Source organism: Syngnathoides biaculeatus, chromosome 3, assembly GCF_019802595.1.
Source record: "Syngnathoides biaculeatus isolate LvHL_M chromosome 3, ASM1980259v1, whole genome shotgun sequence".
NCBI lineage: Eukaryota > Metazoa > Chordata > Actinopteri > Syngnathiformes > Syngnathidae > Syngnathoides > Syngnathoides biaculeatus.
Genome location: NC_084642.1, coordinates 37,910,571 through 37,933,744, shown reverse-complemented (window position 1 = coordinate 37,933,744; position 23,174 = coordinate 37,910,571). Strand labels below are relative to the sequence as shown.

The following is a 23,174-nucleotide window of genomic DNA, read 5'->3' as shown; positions in this document are numbered from 1 at the left end:
CCAAGACCAAAGAGATGTCCAAGGACACCAGAGACGAAACTGAAGAACTCCACACGGCTGTAAAGAACTACAGAGACCTGTTGACCTTTAAAAGTCCACCTCCACTCCACTTTGTATTGTCCTGAATCAAATGCACCTGTGTGAGGTCGTTAGCTGCATAAAGACACCTGTCCACCCCATACAATCAGCAAGACTCAAACTTGTAACATGGCCAAGACCAAAGAGATGTCCAAGGACACCAGAGACAAAATTGTACAACTCCACACGGCTGGAAAGGGCTACGGAGAAATTGCCAGGCAGCTTGGTGAAAAAAGGTCCACTGTTGGAGCAATCATTAGAAAATGGAAGACGCTAAACATGACCGTCAATCTCAATTGGAGTGGAGCCCCATGCAAGCTATCACCTCATTGGGTCTCAATAATCCTTGGAAAGGTGAAGAATCAGCCCAGGACTACATGACAGGACTTGGTGTATAACCTGAAAAGAGCTACGTTTCCAAGGTGACTGTTGGTAATACACTAAGACGTCATGGTTTGAAATCATGCATGGCACACGGAAGGTTCCCCTGCTTAAACCAGCACGTGTCCACGCCCGTCTTAAGTTTGCCAATGACCATTTGGATGATATAGAGGAGTCATGGGAGAAGGTTTTGTGGTCAGATGACACCAAAATTGAACTTTTTCGTCATAATTCCACTAACCGTGTTTGGAGGAAGACAAATGATGAGTTCCATCCCAAGAACACAATCCCTACTGTGAAGCATGGGGGTGGTCGCATCATGCGTTGCAGGTGTTTTTCTCCACATGGGAGAGGACGACTACACTGTTTTAAGGAGAGGATTACCACGGCCATGTATTGTGAGATTTGGGGGAACAACCTCTTTCCCTCAGTCAGAGCATTGAAGATGGGTCGTGGCTGGGTCTGTCAACATGACAATGACCCAAAGGACACAGCCAGGAAAACAAAGGAGTGGCTCCGTAAGAAGTAAATCAAGGTTCTGGCGTGGCCTAGCCAGTCTCCAAACCTAAATCCAAAAAACAAATCTTTGGAGGAAGCTGACACTCTGATCTAGAGAAGATCTGTGTGGAGGAGTGGGCCAAAATGCATCCTGCCGTGTGTGCATACTTGGTGAACAACTACAGGAAACGTTTGACCTCTGTAATTGCAAACAAAGGCTACTGTACCAAACATTAACATTGGTTTTCTTAGGTGTTCAAATACTTATTTGCAGCTGTGTAACATAAATAAATCGTTAAAAAAATCCTAGATTGTCATTTCTGGATTTTTCTTTTTAGATTATCTCTCTCACAGTGGACATGCACCTACAATAGAAATTTCAGACCCCTCCATGATTTCTAAGTGAGAGAACTTGCAACATAGCAGGATGTTCAAATACTCATTTTCTTCACTGTACATGAGAAAGGGGTTCAGATGTTGCTCGTAATATGTTACTATAGTATTTATATACTATATATTTTATCCTACAGTATTTATACTATATACTTTATACTACAGTAATTTTGCGCTCAGTGACATCCATGACTGGAAAAACAACACACAAGAGAAAATACCAAAAGAAGGGAAGTCCCTTATCTTTTTCTCATGTAGAATGCTATTTTATTTGCACTTTTCTCTTACCTTTTCTCCTGGGTTACTGCTATAGAACATCACACATGGGTACAGTTCTGTGGCATCCACATCCTCAAAGGCTAACTTGGCTTCCTGTGGAACCACATAACAGGAATAAAAAAAATAAAATCAAAACAAGAATTTCTTCTGTATATGCATGACCATTTAGTTGTCATAATAATTGGGCTCACTATAAATTTAATTAACATGAACTCCAGAAAAAAAATACAAACCCAATTCCAATGAAGTTGGGACGTGAAAAAAAACAGAATACAATGATTTGCAAGTCATGTTTAACCTATATTTAATTGAATACACTACAAAGACAAGATATTTAATGTTGAAACTGGTAAACTTTGTTTTAAGCAAATACTCAAGTACGAATTTTATGGCTACAACCCTCAGACGGTCATGTTTACCACTCTGTTTCATCAACTTTTCATTTAACATTTAATAAACGTTTGGGAACTGAAATTTGTTGAAGCTTTGTATGTGGAATTCTTTCCCATTCCATCTTGATATGCGGTTCGGCTGTTCAATAGTCTGGGGGTCTTCGTTATCGTATTTTACTTTTCATAATGCGCCTCACATTTCCAATGAGAGACAGGTCTTGACTGAAGGCAGGTATGTCTACTACCCCCACTCTTTTACTATGAACCCACACTGTTGTAACACGTGCAGAATATGGTTTGGCATTGTCTTGCTGAAATAAAAAGAGTCATCTCTGAAAAAGACGATGCTTGGATGGCAGAATATGCGTCTCCTAAACCTGTATATCTTTCAGCATTCATGGTCCCTTCACAGATGTGTGAGTTGCACATGCCAGTAACTTTTCAACAATGTGTCCAAAACAGTACAGATGGTTCTTTTCATCTTTGGCCTGGATTACATGACGCCCACAATTTCCAAAAATGATTCAAAATTTGGACTCGTTGGATCACGGAACATTTTTCCACGTTACATCAGCCCATCTTCAATGAATTCGGGACCAGAGAAGGCAGCACCGTTTCTGGGTATTGTTAATGAATGGCTTTTGCTTTCCATAGAAGAGTTTTAAGTTGCTCTTATGGATGTAATGTCAATTTATGGATGTAAGGTCAAACTTTTTGATGGCGTGCTACCTGAGGGGTCAAAGGTCACAGGCATTCAAAATTGTTTTTTTCTTGTTGCAGTCATTTCTCCAGATTCTCTGAACATTTTGATGATATTATGGACCAGAGATGATGAAAGCCCTGAATTCCTTGCAACTGTACGTTGAGTAACATTGTTCTTAAATGTTTGGACTATTTTATCACACGTTTGCAAAGAAGGTGAACCTCGCCCCATCTTTGTATGTGAATGACTGAGCAACTGACCCCTCCGTGGATGTTGCGCAATCCGCGTCACTGACCAATTAGAGGCCAGAGATCTGCATAATCTCGGACTCAAATCTCAGACAACGCTGGCTGGATGGTCCAGTATAGCTTCTGTTGGCGTTTTATCACGTATTTGGGTTCTTTAACAATAGATATGGTTAAGAGGTGTAATCACGGACTTTATTATAGTGACGACAGGTATCCTGAAAGGCTAGTTGGTGGAGTTCAATTCGTACCCTTTCCAAAACTGAAGACCCAGTACGAAAAATGTCTTTGATGGATCAAACTTTGTGTAAGACCGCATGATCAACTGAATCCATCAACCGGAACAGATACGTTTGCACGAAGGTAAACCCTAAATTTGATTTTCAATACGTCTCATATAAATGAATTAGCAGTTCTTCGCTTGCATATCATAGCTACGTGTGAATGATTGTCACGCTTGATCTGTGTTGAGCGATATTTTGCGATGATCTGACTGCACAAACGTGTCCCATTGTTCGCGGCTAATTAACTAAGCTAAACCGGACTAGCAGTCCTAAAAGCCTTCGACGTGCACCGAGACACCAAGACTGAAGGAAGGATGTTTGAGGACACTAAAGTAGTGATTGTCGTACTCGGTCGGGACTTGCGTAGGTTCGGCACTAATTCAAGAATAATTATTCAGGGGAGCGCGTGACGTTACACAAAGAAAACGAGAGAAACAACTCGTAAATCAAGCCTCGCCTTCTTTTCCTTCATACGGTGGTTGATAAACGGCTATACAGATACATATACAGATTCTGCACACAAGTGTGATATGTAACACGAAAATAGGAAACTGTCAATGACGAATTCGTCTTTGGGTTATAATATATTATATTAGGTGGCTTCTCGGTCTTCCTCTGACTCTGGAAAGATCTCGCACTAATATCAATGGTTTCTCCGTCGATATGCATGTAAATACCATTGAAATACCCCTCGCTGAAATACTTGAACCCTGCTGTCTGCTTTTCAACGATATTTCACTGTTAGCTAAGAATGCGAGTGAGAAATCAGCCGGTAAATCGGACAGTTTCGCTCTATTCCTTTCTTGCTGCGCCGATATTTTTCCTAATTGTTTGCCTGACGTCAGCACACGTGGCGTGACGTCACTTCAGGAGGCGTGGTTAAGTGCCCTGTACGCAGGGGTCAATTCAGGGAAACTCTTTTTATTCCCAATCATAGGACCCACCTGTTCCCAACTAGCCTTTTCAGCTGTGGGATGTTCTAAGCAGGTGATTGATGAGCATAACTCAAATTTCTCATTCTTTTTTGCCACCTGTCCAGCTGTTTTGAAATGTGCTATGCCCATAAAATTCTAAGTTAATGATCGTTTGCTAAAAATAAAGTTTATCAATTTAAACTATCTAAATATCTTGTCTTTGTAGTGTATTCAACTATAGGTCGAACATGATTTGTAAATCATTTGTATTCTGTTTTACATGTTGAACACAACATCCCAATTTCATTTGAATTGGGTTTGTATAAATTATTGCTTACATTGCCGTTAAATAAAAACATTCACTCACTCATTCATTTTCATTTATCCTCACTTGGGTTGCAGCGGTGCCGGACCCAGCTGACTCTGGGCCAGGGTCGGGGTACACCCTGCACTGGTCACCAGCCAATTACAGGGCACAAATAACCAACCAACCATTCATTCTCACATTCACTCTTACGGACAATTTCAGGGATGAGAATGACCAATTTGGAAAAACACTGAAAATGTCTGTCGATGGGTGGGGGGTTTGAGTTTTCTCCTGGATATTTTTTGCTCCTATCGGAACACAGTGCACAGCACTTTGCCGGGAATGTCTACTTTTTGTACGTGTTCGGTTAGACATGTTGATACCGTTTTCGGTCCGATCTTCACGGTTACACTTTTTTCAAGCCATGCCCGTCTGAAACAGTTTTTGATTCCAGCATCCTTGTCAATTGCCCTCGCTTGATCTTCTTCCTTTTTTTCCCTAACACTTTCACCATCGTAAAACTTTGAACACAACGTCGCTCAGTTCGCGCTAAGTCCCACGCGCCATTACTTGGCTAACTAAAAAGTTACATTGCGATTTCTGAGAACCGAGAAAACGTGTACATGGCAATGGTTAAACTCGATTAACCACTAACACGATTGGATCGTTATACTGTATAACTCTGTTGCCCAATTGAGAAATCTGCCACAAACAAGTTTTAATGTTTTAATGCCCACCACCAAGAGGCAGGCGCACAATACCCCCTGCACTGGAATTTTCTCAACGGATTTGCGCTTATCTCGAGAATGGTCATTTTGGTCTGAAAAAGTCGGAAATCCGCCGACCGACGGAAAATTCTCATCCCTGCAATTTAGACTCTTCAATTAACCTAACATGCATGTTTTTGGGATGTGGGAGGAAACCTGATCATCTGGAGAAAACCCATAAAGTTACAGGGAGAACATGCAAGCTCCACACAGACAAGGTCAGATTTGAACCCAGTTCCTCAGACCTGTGAGGCTGATGTGCTAACCACTCACCCTTCATGTCTCCATTTTTATTTCTGACAAATTTAATGGCTAGGAAAGTGATTAAAGAAGTCAGATAATTGCCACGTATTTAAAAAAAAAACAAAACGATTTTTTACAAGAGCAAATTAATATTTCATGGGTTCTACAATATTTTACTTCTGATTATTTATCAATGGTATTAAAATTCCAAAATCAATGTAATGTAATTCCATTAGGGCTGTAACTCAAATCAATGATTAAAAGTGTTGGCAATGACTTTCATGTTTATTTTGTTGTGCTGCACCATTATTACCATAATTACTAATGTATAATGTGCAAAGGTTTCTCAAAATATTTTCAAAAGGTCAATTGAGCACATTATATTCAGGTATAGTTTAAAAATAAAAATAAAATCACATTGTATAGTCGTATAAAGGTACATGGAGTGGTAAAAAAGTTACATTTCAAGATGATTTTTGAGCTACCTTCCCGCAGGTAAAACTTGTTTGAACACATGAACCCGCTTGAGTGGGCATATGCAAATAGTATCACTTCCTGCTTCTTCTCCACAACAAACCCCTCGAGATGATTTTCATGCTTTTGGTGTCAGTTCGACTTTAATGGGCACATTAAAAAAGCGGAGGGCACACATTTTTGCTTTTTGAATGTGCCCATTATGCTCGTTTCTACGTATTCTGAGCTCTCATTGTGTTGATAGCGACCAGCACCACAGAAGAGCTGATACACATTGTAGCCAAACAGAGGGCAAGCTGTGCTGTCAGCACTGTGGAGCTTTGTCTCAAGGCGCTGACAATGAGGAATAAATGGAACCAAGACTCTTGGGATTCAAAAAATGTTTCCTCAAAAATGCCATTGATGGCAAAGAGGATGACATGCTGTTGGAGGAAGATGGGATCACTGTTCATGATGCGATGCATGAGGCACCAGAACTGGACCAAGTCATCAATGATGAGTTCCACAGTGATGAACCAAAGGTAGCTCCTATGGATCTTTTCTGATTGGAGATAAGTCAGATGGTTCTTTGAAGGCTTCCCCGAGGATGTGTAATATAGTGGATAAACTGCACTATGCACAAACGTTTTACGCACAAATATTTATGTTTCTCCACAAAGTTTAATTAAAGAGCATTACATTAGATTTAAGGCTGTAATCCGTGTTATCAACAGTATTAATGTTACGCCATGATTGAGCGTTTATTTTGGTTGGTTGAGGGATTCTGTTCTAACAATTAAACGGACCAGCGTGTCGTCCGGCCTGTCCCAAGATATATATTACCGCTACATGAGCACACGCAAAAAGATTATTAATGAATGTTGTACAGACAATTTTTTTAAAAATAAGTACAAACAATAAAAATACAAACCTAGCTAAATAGAAATAAAGATAATTCCTAATGTTTTGCGCATATGGATGTCAGCAAATTAGTAGTGCGCATTGTACATTGCTAGAAGGGTTTTCCCAAGTTTTTAGGTCAACTTTGGGGTTCCGCATTATACTTCAGGAAGCATTGTACACGTGAAATTATGGTATGTCAGTCAAATGCTCCATTCCTGCATTGCACACAGAGCAACGGCCCCAGACGGGCTATGGGCCACCCCTTACATTAAAGATGACCGGTTCTACGACTGACAGATGGGGCATCATTGGAGCTTCTGAATTGGTCACGCCATAATGATGTTGAGCAAATGTTAACTGTGTAGTCTAGTCAACATTTAATGAATATATCTACTATGAAATGACTTAAAACGCAAATGACATTTGTAAAATTTGTGTTTTTAGACAATGCACTCTCCCACCTCCTCTCACCTCTCCATTCTTTCCAAACGAAATGGTTCTGGCCTCCATGTCGAGAACACAAGTGATGAAGTCTCCTTGGGTAAAGCTGCTAAGTGTCAGGGTTTGCTCGCCATTGTGATAGAGGTTTCCACTGTATGCTCGATATAACCACATATCTGATGTGGTGCGGTGGTTGAAGTCATGCACGGGCCATCGTGACACACCTACGCATGTGCCCTCATTGCCACGGTTCTCCTTCACAATGTAGAACTATGGAAAAATATGATCAACAACCAATCCAAAGATGCATATAGTAAAATGAAAGCTGGCTTTTTCTAAAACATTCACTTGCAAAATCCAAAACATTACCATTATCTGGTTGCAATTTACACAACATTCAGACTCAAATGATGAGTAAACAGACAAGTTGACTAAAAATAAACAACATTGTTTGTTTTGTAGTGTATTACCCACAGTAACCTTGGAAACAGTGGTTCCCTCTCTTTTCAGGTGATTGACCAGCTATTCCCGTGTAGTTCTAGGGTGATTCATCACCCTTCTTGGGATTATTGATATGCCATGAGTTGAGATCTTGTTTAGAGCCCCAGTCCGTGGGAGACAGTCATGTCAACTGTTGATCTTTTTTCAACGAGCATCTTGACGATTGACCCCTAGTGTTTTCCAGCCTTGTAGAGGTCTACATTTTTGTCTCTGGTGTCTTTGGATAGCTCTTTGGTATTAGCCATGTTAGTAGTTGGGGTCTTATTGATTATGTGGGCTGGACAAGTGTCTGTATGTACCTAATGATCTCAAACAGGTCCTTCTAATTTAGACTAATAAATGGATTCTAGGTGGACTAACAGGTCTTTGATGGCCATAATTTTTGCGGATTGGCAGGTGTTCAAATACTTATTTGTAGCAGTGACACAGAAAAAAATTATGCATTGTGATTTGCGTGTTTGTTTTTTTAGATGAATCTCTCACAGTGGACATGCATACAAGATGAAATTTTCAGACACCATGTTTTCAAAGTGGGAGAATTTGCAAAATCGCAAGGTGTTTTAATACTTATTTTCCTCTCTGTAGGCGTCAACACATCAGCAACGATAAGAATAAGTGGAATGGAAAATGGAATCCATTGTTTTGAATAGAGGAGGCGAGCCAGAAAAAAAAACATTTTCAAATGACTGGTGATGGTGCACATAAAGTGGTGTGAAAGTGTTTGGCCCCTTCCTGATTTTTGTAGGGGAAATATTTGTCACATCAAACAAATTTAAATATTAAAGACAACACAAACAGTATATAGTAATCCCTCTCTACTTCGCTCTTAACCTATTGCGGCTTCAGTGCATCGCGTTGTTTCTCCACCATTCCCCAAAAACAGCCAAATCGTCTTTTTGCAGCTGCAACTCTCTCCAACCCTCTAAGCCATTTTATACACTGAGTGTGTGCGTGACAACCTCTCTAGTTCAAGATGCCTCGAAAGTGCTCATGCTTGATCTTAAAGCTGCTTTTCGACACATGGGACAGGACGATTGCACTGTATTAAGGAGAGGATGACCGCAGCCATGTATTGTGAGATTTTGGGAAACAACCTCTTTCCCTCAGTCAGAGCATTGAAGATGGGTCGTGGCTGGGTCTTTCAATGGGACAATGACCTGAAGCACACAGCCATGAAAACCAAGGAGTGGCTCCGTAAGAAGCATATCAAGGTTCTGGCGTAGCTGAGCCAGTCTCCAGACCTAAACGCAATAGAAAATCTGTGGAGCTGAAACTCTGTGTTTCTCAGCGACAGCCCAGAAACCTGTCTGATCTAGAGATCTGTATGGAGGAGTGAGCCAAAATCCCTCCTGCAGTGTGTGGAAACCTGGTGAACACACAGGAAACATTTGACCTGATCGTGATATCTGGATTTTTCCTTTTAGATTATCTCTCTCAGTGGATATGCACCTCCTATGAAAATGTCAGACCCCTCCATGATTTTTTTGTGGGAGAACTTGTAATATAGCAGGGTGTTCAAATACGCATTGTCTTCACTGTATCCTTGTGTATATGTATATGTTACTTTTTTTTTTTTTTAAAACAAAATTAAATGTCTAGGACAAGAGACTGAGAACCAATTTCTTTATGGGTCTGTTTTGTTAAAAAAAAACAATGCTTTTCTGAACTGCTAGACCATTTAATTTCAATTCCATTTAAACAAAATTAAATGTTTCATGTGACCCGGAATGTTTTCTTTAAAGAATTGTAGATATCTTGTAAATTTTACCAGGTTAATCAAACATAAGGGCACAACCGTTCATTTACTTAATAAAAGTAGGGCTGTGAATTTCTAAATAAGAGCAGGTAAATAAAGAAATTCCAATGTTCAAGTTTTTACAGCTGTGTTTACAGAATTTAATCTGTCACCAATTTTGCAAGTTCTGCCACTGAAAAAGATGAAGTCTGTAATTTTCATAAAAGGTGTAACCTCACCTATGAGAGAGAAAATGGGAATAAAAAAAATCCAAAAGAAACAATTTTTCAAGAATTTATCAGCAAATTATGGTGGAAAATTTTTCCGCAAGTCTTCACAAGGTTTTTACACACTGTTGCTGGTATCTTCATTTCAGATGTCAAAATGTGTTTGCGGCTCCCAGTGTTCTTTTCCGTGGAAACCGGTTTGAAAAGGCTCTTTGAGTGTTAAAGTTTTCAGAGTCCTGTCCTAGTCCCTTTGCAGAAAAACAGCCGCAATGGATGATGTTTTCCACCTGCTTAACAGTAGGTAAGGTGGTCTTCAGATGCATCTCAGCATTTTTCTCCTAAAAATGCGACAAGTTTTTACCAAAAAGCTTTATTTTGGTCTCATCTGATCATATGCCATTATCCCGATCCACTTCTGGACCACCCAAATGCTCTTTAGCAAACTTAAGATGGGGCTGGACATGTTCTGTAAAAATAGCGCATTGTAAAAATGCATACAAGCAAAATAAGACATCAGGAAGGGGCCAAATACTTTTTCATACCACTGTAATTTATGTAACCAAATATGAGCCGAGCCACACGACTTCTATGTTAAGCTTAACAACTTCACCAATTTTTTCCCCCATTCAGGAATGTAGGTTAAGCACAGGTTGATATCTTACCTTTTCCTGGCATTTTTGCAAATGTTGATTTTAAAATTCACAAGCACTGCATATTAATAGACATGAGGGAAAATAGCAATGCACCTTCCACTGGTAGCACCCAGAGGAGATTCCAGTAGAGGCCAGGCCATAGCCTTTACCCCCACTACCGTGTGTCAGCCCTTGTCCATTTTCAACCCCACAACACTGGGCCTTCTCTGGGTCAAAAGACACTTCTTGGATGGGAAGGCTCTCCTCCTCTTCTTCAGCCGGTCCCTATCAAATAAAGGTATGTCGGTGCCAAAAAGAAATACACATGAAGCCACTTTATGGACATAACTATACTTTGTTTCAAACCTGCAATTTCAGTTCATGTACTTTTTCCTTAAGCTCAAAGGAGTGTCTAGCTTGAGCAATGGGAGCTTCCCACATACAGTCAGACAATAGAGAGAATAGCCTCTCAACAACCTGGAAGAGAAAATCAAAAATTAAGTTTATTTTTATTGTACTGCAGCATCTATATTTCAATAAACCTGTCAAGAACCAGAGATGGAAATGACCCGAGGGCTATAATTGAGCATGTTTATGTACAAATGTTTAATAATCTGCATTATTTTAAATTAAAAAAAAAAAGTTTATTTTCCAGACAATCAAGAGCGAGGCTCTAAATTAAGCAACATTCAGATTCAAAAATATTGGAAAGAATTTAATAGAAGTATAAGCGGGTGGACTTTCTGGGAATACAAGAAATTGGTGTTTGTGGGAACAAGAGAAATAAAGTCACTGTTCAAGCTAGAGGTATTAATACTTCCATGAAATAGTGTCTGCCTTATTAAGAATGGTTGACAAGCTTTGCCTAATGTTCGCATGAATCTTTCAGCTATAGCATTGGCTTGAGGCCACAGTGGTGTCATCTGAGATGATGGAATCCGAGATAGATTGCAAACTGGGAAAACTGATCACTGTTAAATTGGTGACCATTGTCCGTTTTTAGAATTCGAGTAATTCCAAACATGGAGAAGACTTTGTCCATGACAGGAAAGACACTGTTGGCGGAAGTTGATCTCACAATCTCAACAACTGCGTATCGTGTCTCAATGATGACGAGTAGATACTCTCCAGTCGTAAGTGGTCCAAAGAAGTCTACATTAACACTATGCCATGGAATTTCTGGCAAAGCTGACATCTTCTGTGGTTCAGCGTGTATAACTGGTGTGTTAACTTGACATGCAATAGAAATTGTGTACTGCTGCTTCTGCTTAGCAATCAATGTCGGGAAACCATACCTTGGTTCTGAGCAATCCTTTCGTCTTGGCAATGCCCCCATGTCCTTCATGGGCTAGTTGTAGGACCTTATGCTGTAGGAGAGTTGTAATGACTATTCTTGTGGCTCGGAGTATAATGTCTGATGCATGTGATGTCAATTCGCCGATCAGACGTTCGAACTGTTTAAAGTCCAGCTGACACCAAAAGCATGTTTTTGATAAAACAAAAAAAAGGCACCCGGAATGGACCCATCCGTTTTTTCACCACACATGATTTTGACGTATATGGTTTTTTGTACCTCCCCCCAATGAGGGATTTGTTTTGGAGAAGAAGCAGGATGTGACGTTATGAGCAGACGCCCACTCAATCGGGCTCGTGTGTTTACACCAGTTTTTCCTGCGGAAAGGTAGCTCTTTGTTCCTTCGTGTTAGCCAAAATGCCGGATCTTTGTATTGCTGGATTTTGCTCGAACACTCGGGAAGATGGATTCACTCTTCATACTTTTCCAAAAGACCTGGTTCGTCAGGAAAAATTAATTGCACAGGTGCAAAGGGCGAAAGCTTCATGAATTCCAATTGACAGGTAGGTTTGTGCTTAGAGCTATTAAAAAATATTTTTGGGGGACGACATAATCCTTCTTTCAGCGTGTGACGACAACGCTCGCAGTACCGCGGTGGTTCATCGCCACAGCGCTGGGCCGGAGTTGCTCATCGCGCCAGCGAGCCGAGGTGGTTCATTGCGGCCCCGGACTGGTTTACGGCATTGTCATCGCTCGCGGCTAAGTATGCTACATACTGTCATACAAACTGTTGGGGAGTCTGTTGTTAGTTAGAAGTGATCCGCATATCATCTAAATATGGCTCGAAACGATAGGGTAATATTCCCCTCATCACTTCACTCGATTGGGAGATGTTCTCTTCTTTGACAAGAGCTTCCGTGTCAGAAGGGGTGTTGGAAAAATCCAAAAATCTCTGTTGTTCCTCTCCCATAGCAGGTGCCACTAGTGTTTTCAATGGCAAATGTCCCAGTGTAACATCTGTAGATGACGTTGCAAGCAATACGGCTACCACTTGAATGTCGAGTGAGACTAGGAGTGAGACTTTGTGCACGAATGACACGCTCTCGCTCATATTTATTTTTTCGTAATGACACTGAAGTGAATAATGTTGTATGTATTTTTCATTACAAGATCTACCTATTTTAGAATGTTTATAGGGAAGTCAGTTGGACTTTAAAGCCCGGGTGTCATCCCTATAAACATTCTAAAATAGATATTGTAATGAAAAATACATATAACAGTATTTACTTCAATGTCTATACGGAAAAAAAAAACTGAGCGGAGAGTGAGTCATCCATGCACAAAGTTGCGCAATTGAGTGTCACTCGACATCCAAGTGGTCGCCATATTAGTCGCGTCATCTGTCCTTGACGTCATCGTCACTTCCGCCGTTAAAAATGCGCAGTGCCTGCTACTGCGGAAGCCGAACAACAGAGATATTCGCATTTTTCCGACGCCCCTTCTGACACCGAAGCTCTTTTCGAAAAGGACACCACACAACCGAGTGAAGTTACCGGGGCAATATTACACTATTGTTTCGAGCCCTAGGGGCAATATTACACTATTGTTTCAAGTCATATTCAGATGATATCCGATCACGGCCAAACCATCCGATCTACTTCCGCAGCAGAGATGAGCCATCGCGGCTCATTGCAGCTGGCCGGTGTGGCTTATGACAGAGCCTAGCGGTGCTGCTTTAGTCACAGTCGAGCCAGGGCGCTTTATGCGCGCACGCGACTGAGTAACGCATTCTCGGCTAGGTTCTTCAGAGCCGCTCCCGTCGCAAAGCCCGACGCGCAGCCTTCGCAGAAGCTGTGACCGCGGAACGCGGCGCCTCAGCCGGTGTGGGTGAGTTTCGGCACCCGTGGTGGCATATAAGGAGGAGGTGGACTGTAGCTATGTTGCTTTTAGGGGTATGTTTAAATTCGCCGCAGTACTCGATGATCACTATCGAGAAATTGCTGGCTGGGCGACGCGCACATCGACACATTTCATACGCGGATCTTTTGTTACGTTAGAGAGACCGATTACGTGGTCCGCCCCAAACATTTTTATTTTTTTGGAGCTGTATACACACCTACCTGTTATTTGGAACCCACGAACTCTCGTCCTCTGCACCCGTGCAATCCATTTTTCACAACGAACAGGGTCTCGTTCAAACTTATGAAGGGTAATTCCATTCTCCCGAGTGTTCAAGCAATGTCCAGCAATGCAATGCGCCGGCATTTTGGCTAACACGAAGGAACAACGAGCTACCTTCCCGGAGGTAAAACTAATGGAAGCAAACGAATCCACTAGGGGGCGCCTCTGTCCTGTACGTCACTTCCTGCTTCTTCTCTGAAACAAATCCCTCGAGAGGATTTTCATGGCGGGAGTTACAAAAAGCTGTATATGTCAAAATCATGTCTTGTGGTGAAAAAAAATACATGGGACCATATTGGCTGTGGGTTTTTCATTAATAATATACCAAAAATCAGTTTGACGACACTTGAGCTTTAAGTATGTCAGCATGGCGTGATTGATCAATTTTGTACCAAATTGTCTGATGCACTCACTGACCTCTTGCATGATTTAGTCTCTCTTTTTCTCTGTTTTTGTGTTGAGAGTTATGGCTGTGGGTGTTGCATGGTTCAGAACAAAGCTTAGATACTCCTCAGCCACTTTTGCTGCGTGTAGGCTTTCATTTCTTACCAATGGAATTGGGTGTCGAGGCATGTAGTCAGCTGGGTTATCAGCGCCTTTTCTATATTTTACTTTGAAGTTGTAGGGCTGAAGCCTCAGTCCCCATCTTTCAATTCTTGCTGGTGGTTTGGATCTTGGATTGTTCCATATGATTTCCAATGCTTTGTGGTCAGTCACTAAAGTCAAAGGATGTACAGGTGGCAGTGCTCACAACTCCACACAATGGCCATGGCTTCCTTTTCAGTCTGTGAATATCTCCTCTCAACATTACTTAGAGATCGACTTGGAAACGCAATGATGTATTTTACCCCTTGGTCATCTTTCTGGCAAAGGATTGCACCTAATCCAACGGGCTGGCATCCACAATCACTTCAGTCTCTTTGCTTGGGTAGAAGTACAACATAGTAGTGTCACTAGTCAGACGGTCTTTCAGTGTCTGTAATGCAGCTTGCTGCTCAGGACCCCAAGTCCATGGCGTGTCCTTTTTGGTGACTCAGCGTAGTGGTTCTGAGATGGAGGAGAAGGGTTTGATCAATCTTGAACAGTAGTTGCCCATGCCCAACATGCTTTTGATGTCGCTTGGAGACTGGGGGTCTCCAGCCTGCTGGACTGCAGCAACATTCTTGGATCTGCTCAGACACTTTCTACAGAAAAACTGAAGCATGGATTTATTGAACTCACATTTTTCACGATTGAATGTAAGACCACTTTCGTTGAGTCTTTTGAACAGCACTCGGAGGTTGCCATCGTGTTCACTCTGGGTGGCACCATAGACTATGATGTCATCGCTGAGGTTCTTCACACCATGGAGACCTTGCAGTGTTTGGCATATAGGATTCTCCTCAGCAGCAGAAGATACACCAAAACTCAGCCGTTTGTAGCATCTTATTCCCAGAGGAGTGGTGAATGTGGTTATGTATCTGCTGTCTGGATGGAGGTCTAGCTGGTGGTATCTCAGGTCCAATTTTGAGAATCAAGTTGCTCCGTTTAACTCATGTACCACGTCGTCCATGGTGAGAGTGATGTGATGTTCTCTGTTTAGGTGTTACCTTGTCGCACGTCAACACAGAGTCTCACATTGTCTGGGTTTCTCGGCTTGGGAGCTGCAACAATAAGTTAGACCCATGGAGTAGGGCCAGTAACTTCCTCAAAGATGTCATCTGCCTCCAATTTACAAAACTCATCTTCAACCCTCTGGCGGGGTGGAACGGTACTCGTCCATATGGTTGACATGTCAGTTTGACATCAGGGTTTATGTGTAGTTTTATTGTCTGTCAGCTTTCCGATTCTTTGAATCAGCTCAGAGTGAGTTTTGTTTTTGTTTCATGCTAGTGCTTTTGGATGAAGAACGGCACTGTCTCATGAAGTGATTTAGTTTACCACAGGCTCTACATTCCTTTTTCTTAGTTGGGCATTCGCTTTCATGGAGATATTTACCTCAACAATTTCTGCATTGGGTGGTGAAAGTGGAACGCTTTTCCGACTATCTGTAATTCTTTTGAGGCTTACTTTGATCCAATGTGTTGACTGAAGCCGTTGTGTCGTTTTCTATGCCTGATGCTTGCATCTCAGACAGTTCCAGTATTGTCTCATTGTCAAGAAGCAATGGTAGTGTTAGGTCAGGTTCTCTCAGTACTTTTCTGCATAGTCTGGATGATGTGCAGGTTTGCATAGTTTGAGTTTTGATTTCCGCATAAACATCTGCAAACTCACAATTTTTGCCAACATTCTTAGTCTTGCGTGATATTTGTCTAGAGTTTCTGCTGGTTCTTGTATGGACTTTCTGAAGATATATACTTGATACTGAACATTTTTCTTTGGTGAAAAATATCCAGCCAACATCTGCTTTGTAACGGCATAATCATCATCGTTGGCTGCGAGTGTTTCGTAGATATCAAATACATGTTCTCCTGTCATGTGTAGCAGCAATGCTTTCAACCTAGCATCTCCAGTAATGTCCATTACAGTTGTATAGTTTTGATACCTTTGCACCCATTTGGTCCTGCGGTCCAACAGAGCCTGGATCGGTTTCTGTGTCGAATGGGAGGAGAGCTGTGTGCACTGGTAAAGACATGCTCTTTGACGTCGTCGCTTTAGGCACCTGTGTTCTTTGTTGTTGCTTTTAGCTGTTAGCATCTTGATTAGTTTTCACACGGAGCAACATCAAAATTTGTACGGTCTCTCTCTGTCTCTCTCTCTCTGTGTCTCTCTCTCTCTCTGTCTCTCTCTCTGTCTCTCTCTCTCTGTCTTTCTCACTCACTCACTCACTCACTCACTCACACACTCACACACACACACACTCTCACACACACACACAACACACACACACACACACACACACACACACACACACACACACACACACACACACACACACATCAAAATTTGTATATATTGGTCTTGTTAATCACATTTTGTAATTGTTTTTCAATTGTGTAATGTTTTAATTATGTAATTTTAAGAAATTTAAAAACAAATTTTTGAGGGTATTACTAATTTTTTTAGTCTTTTGTATTTTTGCAGAGTTCCTGCCGGTCACGGCCCTGGTTGTGGTCCTGAGTGGAACCACAAAGATGAAATTTCAGCAACATCAGCTGATCTGCTCATACATTTTGAATTAATTAGGAAACAGCTACAATTATCTAATTGATTCATTGATGTTAATGCTAAATTTATCAAGCAACGGAGCGCTGATATTCACAAGACACAATGAACTAACTTCAAACTCAGAAATGGCCAATAAAAAGAGAAAAATATTGGACTTCATAATTGTCTGGAGGATGCTTTTGGGACTAGCCTTTAGAGTTGCTAATAGTGAAAAAACGGAAAAAAATTCTAGTAAATTCTTTTCAAAAGGGAGAAGAGATGTGCTTGTCTTAAAATTGAATAGAATAAAAAAAAGCAAAGCAGCACAATATGCACTTGAAAAGTGTAGTTTCTCTGTTGTCTTATTTTACACTTTTTTACAACGCCCTCCCCCTTTTTTTTTGTTATGTCTTTTATTCCTTTGGTGCTTGCATGTCTGAAGATGACTATGGTACTTTTGTGTCTTTTTCTCTGATGCAAAATAATATTTTTTATTCTCATTCATTTTATTCTCTCGCCCTCATACTCGCAACATAGCAAGACATCCCCGTCTGCCGTACCTGTCCTCCCAGGAAGCTTACTGCCAGAGCCAACGAACCTCCTACCCTCGCCAACTGAGGGGGTTCGGTATTAGACGCTCCATCAGACCCCAGGGTAGCACGTTTGTCCAGAAATTAGTTTCTCCCTTTAGTACCACATAAGTGATATGTCAATATCAAGTGATATGTTTGTGACTGACTACGGTGTTTTGATAACCAGAATCTCTCATGTATTTGCATTTCCCCCACAAAAAATGTCAATAATCAATAGTGCGGATAATACCATATTTGCAAATGTTGTCAGTGTGCACATGAGCTGGACCACATTGTAAGGCGCCATGTCTAATGTGGTGGCTCACCTATTTAGAAGAGAATTTAAGACCGGTACGATTGTGAAAATATGGTACATATTAAAAAAATAAATAAATAAAAACGACCAAAATCCGCAATAATATAGGGCCGCGAACGGTGAAGCGTGAATGGGCAAGGGCACACTGTTATTGTCAACAGTCAAACTTTGTTGAGTGAAGGCAACTACAGTATATTGTTGTTGAAAAATCTCACAGTTCACCACCGAACGAAAATATCAAAATGTATGATGACTGAAATCTTGTCTAATTTAGTCACAAATTAATTTACCACTGTCAGAAATCTGGGCTTGTTAAATTGAACACGAACAGAGATTTACAGTTGAAGCCAGTGAGCAAAAAACTATTTTTCGTCTCACTGTCTGAAGTCCAATCACACTAAACCTCTCCTGTTTCAGGTCAGTCAGGATCACCAAAATTATTACATTTTGTTAAACGCCACAACAATGGGAAAGAGAATTTCTCATAGAATTTTACATTATTTTCTTTGAACATGAGGAAGCCCAGATGATGAAATCAAGGCTTTGGAAGCTCCTGATAGATTAACTGACACGAGTTAATTTATAGACAACTGGGATGTATTTAAGGCCGCGCACCTCAAAAACACACTGCTTCCTTGTATCAACAATTGTATCATCCTATCATTTAAAAATAACCACTGACATATTTAGAATTAACTAAAAAGCATACCTGCGACATTTGGTCATCCTCTATAGAGGCCTCACATGCAGGTAGGACAGCCTCCAAGACATGAAGTGCAAGAAGCCGAGTTCTTAGGTTCCCCACTAGAGGGACGCCTAGATTTAATAGTCCTTTGTTTTATTAGTGTCAAGGCCATCCTAAATCCATTGACATTAAAAAAGGTAGTCTTACCAGAGCAACATTTCTGTGCAGCAATATTAAGAAGCACTTCAGTCCATTTTGGGGAGGCCATCTTGGACTGGATGGCTTTGGAGGACACTACTCTCCTTAGGAATACTAGGAAGTCTCCCAAGTGTAGCTCAGCAATGTGTTGCTTGTGTAGTAACGCTGAAAAACAATGAATGCATAAATAAAATATTCCCAATATATACACATTATTAACTAATATTATGGTAGGATTTTGAAACAAATTCTTCTGAAAAGGGTAATAAGGTCTGAATATTTAGTCACCTCTTAAGTCTTTTCTCTCAGAGTCAGGAGAATCAGCTTGTTTGGTTTCTTTATTGTCCTTTCCAAAAGCGAGGATACTAACTCCTGCCTGAGATAGAAGGTTCTTCAACTGGCTGCAGAGGAGGTCCAGCAACGACTGGACAACTTTTGGGCTCAATTTGTCGGCATATGTCCTGTAAAACCACGGAAAGCCATTGTTATTGGTTTTTTATCTCATGCTAACTTTAGTATTCTTTCTTTTCACCTCAAATTACCCAGTGCTGATGGCCAGTATCTGCAGCAGTCGTGTAGATGCCACCTTGAGGGCATTGCTAAGCTGGGATAGTCCTGGTTTGTCTAGCAGCTGAAGGGGCTTTCCCAGCATGGTGTCTGTGCCACATAGCTGGGACAGCACATTGAGCAGCCCGCTAGAAATAGCAAGGGAGACATCTACTGGCTGGTAGCGCACACTCAGTGCAAATACAGTGACCAGCAGAAGACGTTGCTGGGCTTCTGAGTTGAAAAAAAACAAAAAGAGGATATGTTAAGGCTGGGTGCTAGCAAAAACTATTTATTTAAGGAAGATCCTGGTGTCCAGGTACATCTTGATAAATTAGAATAATGTGTAAAAGTCATTTATTTCAGGACTCAATACATTATATTGAGGCTAGCTATCCACTGTGCCTCCTCAAAACAAAACCATGCAATTGACCATGCTTCCTCAAGTCTCCACTGCTTCATGCTGCGTTTCAGCTGTTTGGTCTACTAGTACTTTGCTGCTATTGTTTTACAGTTGGTACAGAAAGTATTCAGACACCCTTAATTTTTTCTGTTATATTGCAAACCAAACCACCCAAACCATTGGTTCATTTTTTTCCCAAGAAAATGATCTAAATCATTTGTAAATTTTTTCCTGAAATTTTTTTTGCCATTTATGCGTATTTATTAGAAAAGAAAAATCAAAATATCACACAAAGGTTTACAACCCCTTTGCTCAGTGTTTAGTAGAAGCACCCTTTTGAACTAATACAACTAAGACTTTTTGGGAATGATACAAGTTTTTCACACTTAGATTAAGGGATCTGATGCCATCACTCCTTGCAGATCCTCTTCAATTCTGTTATGTGGGTCTTCAGCCCAGTCCGAGGTCCTGAGGACTCCAGAGAAGGTTTTTGTACATGATATCCCTGTACTTGGCCGCATTAATCTTTCCTTTGATTAAAACCAGTCGTCCTGTCTCCACAACTGAAAAACACCCCCACAGCATGATGCTGCCACAACCAATCTTCAGTGTTGGGACTGATTTCGACAGGTGATGAGCAGTGCCTGGTTTTCTCTGAACATAATGTTCAGAATTAAGGCCAAAAAGTTCCATTTCGGTGTCATTATGACCACAGAATCTTATTTCTCACAACCTTGAAGTCCTCCAGGTGTTTTTTTTTCCTTTTTTTTTTTTTTTTAAAGAAAACTTTAGGCATTTGTGTTTTCCACTGAGGACAGACTTCTGTCAGGCCACTCTGCCATAAAGCCCGGACTGGTGGAGGGCTGCAGAGATGGTTGACTTTCTCTGAATTTCTCCCATCTCCCGACTGCATCTCTGGTGCTCAGCCACAGTGATCTTTGGGTTCATCTTTACCTCTCTCACCAAGGCTACGATGACTCAGTTTGGCTGGATGACGAGCTATTCGAAGGGTTGTGGTTGTCCCAAACGTCTTTCATTTCAGGATTATGCAGGCCACTGCGCTCTTAGGAACCTTAAGTGCAGCAGAATTGTTTTGCATTATCTTGGGCAGATCTGCGCGTTGCCAAAATTTTGTCACTGAGCTATTCAGGCAGTTCCTTTGACCTCATGATTCTCATTTTCTGACATGTTGTAAGGAGCTACATAGATAGGTGTGTATCTTTCCTAATCAAGTCAAATCACCATATTCAAATAGCTGGACTCCAACAAAGGTGTAAAACTGACCAAAAATAAGTTTCAAGCGAATTTCAGGGTCAACGAGACCATTGGGCCGTCCATCTTCCTGCTAAAGCGAAAGAACAATCCACATAGGCCACCTCTTCCAACCCTGTCCCTCAACACTAGATCAATAACCAACAAAATGGACAATATGAAATTACAACTTGTGGATAATCGCTGCCTGTGACTGCTGCGTCCTCATCATAAGAGACCTGGCTTCCTACGAACATTCCCGGTGCTAGTTTGCAGGTAGCAGGCTGCACTGTGCACCGCTGGGATCGGACTGATGACTTCAGTGAATGCACGGGTTGGGGGCTCTGTGTGTACATGCATGATGACTGGTGATTATTAGCGTGATTCTTGTAAGACACCGTTCACTTGACAATGAGTACAAGACTTAACAGGACAATTAAAACAGCATAAAAGATTGTTGGCTGCTGTCTCCCCTCCGTGGCAGACACTTACTCCTCTTGATGCCTCAGCAGAGCTGGGAACTTTATTAAGGACACTACATACCACGGTTCTCAACTGTGTGAGCACCTGCCATCTGGACAGCGGTACTGATGCAACAAACCAAGGACCAACAGATTGAGAAACCGTTTTTGTTCGAAGACCCATCACTACCCAGACTTCTCATATTTCTGAGAGCTGTGCTATCAATCAATATGTGCATGCAAGATGATTTCAAGATCCTGTTGAGTTTATGCATTCCATTTTGTATATCTATTTTTATTTATCTTTATGTATTTATGCATTACACTTTCGTATGCATTGAAAAAGGAGCAGCTTTCCTATCTTGTTGTACAATGTATAATGAAAATAAATAGAATTCTAGACTATTCTCTTCTCTAAGGGTGAAAAATTTAAGAGGGGGTCTGAATACTTTCCATACCCATTGTATGTGATTTGCGAATGTGACATTCATAGTGAATGCTGTGCTGCCATTTGGCGAATTTCAAAGACCGACAACCTGAAGTGCTGTTTGCTGCTTGAATGTTGCCAACTAAACATTGTTTTTATGTGATAGAAAGAACCTTTTGTCACTATAGAAAGATTTGCTTTGCAGACTGTAGTATTATCATGTGTTATGTGGGGTTGCCTATAGGTATTGTTGTTGTCTTTGAAAACCACCCCCACAACTAAACGGACTGCATAAGAATAAGAAAGAAATTGACCTTGGCGTTTCAATACTTGTGGAGGTGACTGTATTCCTAGAACTGGTCCTGGATTACATAGATTCATCAAAAATTTGGGAAAATAGCTTTCTTTCTGCAGTACTTATACATTTAGAGATGGTGAATTTGGGGTTTTCCTAGGATGTACGCGATAAACATTCAAACTATACATATATTAAAAATAATATTGCTTTGCGTGTGTGTAGTGCATTTTTATGAGTTTCCCTTTTTAAATATAACTAACGCAATTGATCTTTTCACACCATTCTATTTTTTGGGGGATGTAACAGTACACGCAAATGCATAGCGGTCCCCAAATATTGTTCAACAAAGTGTTCAGTATGTCAGCAGTTTCCAGTAAAGAAATATTTTGACAAATGGGCAAGAGAACGATTAAAAATACAACTGACCGTGAGGCTGAAAAGAGTTCTTGTAATAATTGATGTAATTATTGGGAGTTTTGTTACATTTTAAATGCAGTCACTGCTGCATATAAAGTGCTTAATTTTGCAGCAGTGCCTGCAACCTAGTCAGTAAGTCACCAGGGAGCAACGATACGCTTAATGCTTCAATCAGCACCCCGCTTTGGGGCCAACTTCAAAATAAAAGCTTAAAATGGTATTGATGTCCAATGTATTCATATATGAAGCATTTATTTTGAAGTTCACCCTCCGAACATGTTGGCAGAGAGGCGACATGTCATGAAAGACTGGAGTAACTATTATTGTAGCGGCTGACTTGCCTCTAACGATTCGGTTGGACTTACTGCCATTTAAAGAAAATTCCTGGAGTACATAGAGAGAGAAATCCCAATTGTTGAGCTCTTTACAGTTTGTGACCGTGAAAGATTGATCAATGTTCAAGGACAACAATGGAGATATGGTCATAACTCAATTTCGGAAAGTCTCTATAAACAGAAAATTCAGGATACAAAAAGCTTCCTTGGGAAAAATTTTGTCTCTAATCCAAAAGGAAATTCATGATATGAAAGGGATAAAAATGGTGCTGGATTCTACCCAACATA

At 40.9% G+C, this 23,174-nt stretch overlaps 1 protein-coding gene across 10 annotated transcripts in view; it reads right to left on the bottom strand.

Moving 5' to 3' along the window:
• Positions 1 to 23,174, bottom strand: part of herc1 (HECT and RLD domain containing E3 ubiquitin protein ligase family member 1) — a 219,481-nt gene that overhangs the window by 98,302 nt on the left and 98,005 nt on the right. For all 10 annotated transcript variants that reach the window (XM_061815706.1, XM_061815707.1, XM_061815705.1 and 7 more), the window contains 8 exons: positions 19,291 to 19,528; positions 19,037 to 19,209; positions 18,758 to 18,913; positions 18,575 to 18,681; positions 10,743 to 10,853; positions 10,491 to 10,661; positions 7,312 to 7,551; positions 1,639 to 1,722 (listed from right to left, as the gene is read on the bottom strand). In XM_061815706.1, coding sequence (XP_061671690.1) covers positions 1,639 to 1,722; positions 7,312 to 7,551; positions 10,491 to 10,661; positions 10,743 to 10,853; positions 18,575 to 18,681; positions 18,758 to 18,913; positions 19,037 to 19,209; positions 19,291 to 19,528 — 1,280 coding nt within the window. The remainder of the gene's footprint in view (positions 1 to 1,638; positions 1,723 to 7,311; positions 7,552 to 10,490; positions 10,662 to 10,742; positions 10,854 to 18,574; positions 18,682 to 18,757; positions 18,914 to 19,036; positions 19,210 to 19,290; positions 19,529 to 23,174) is intronic.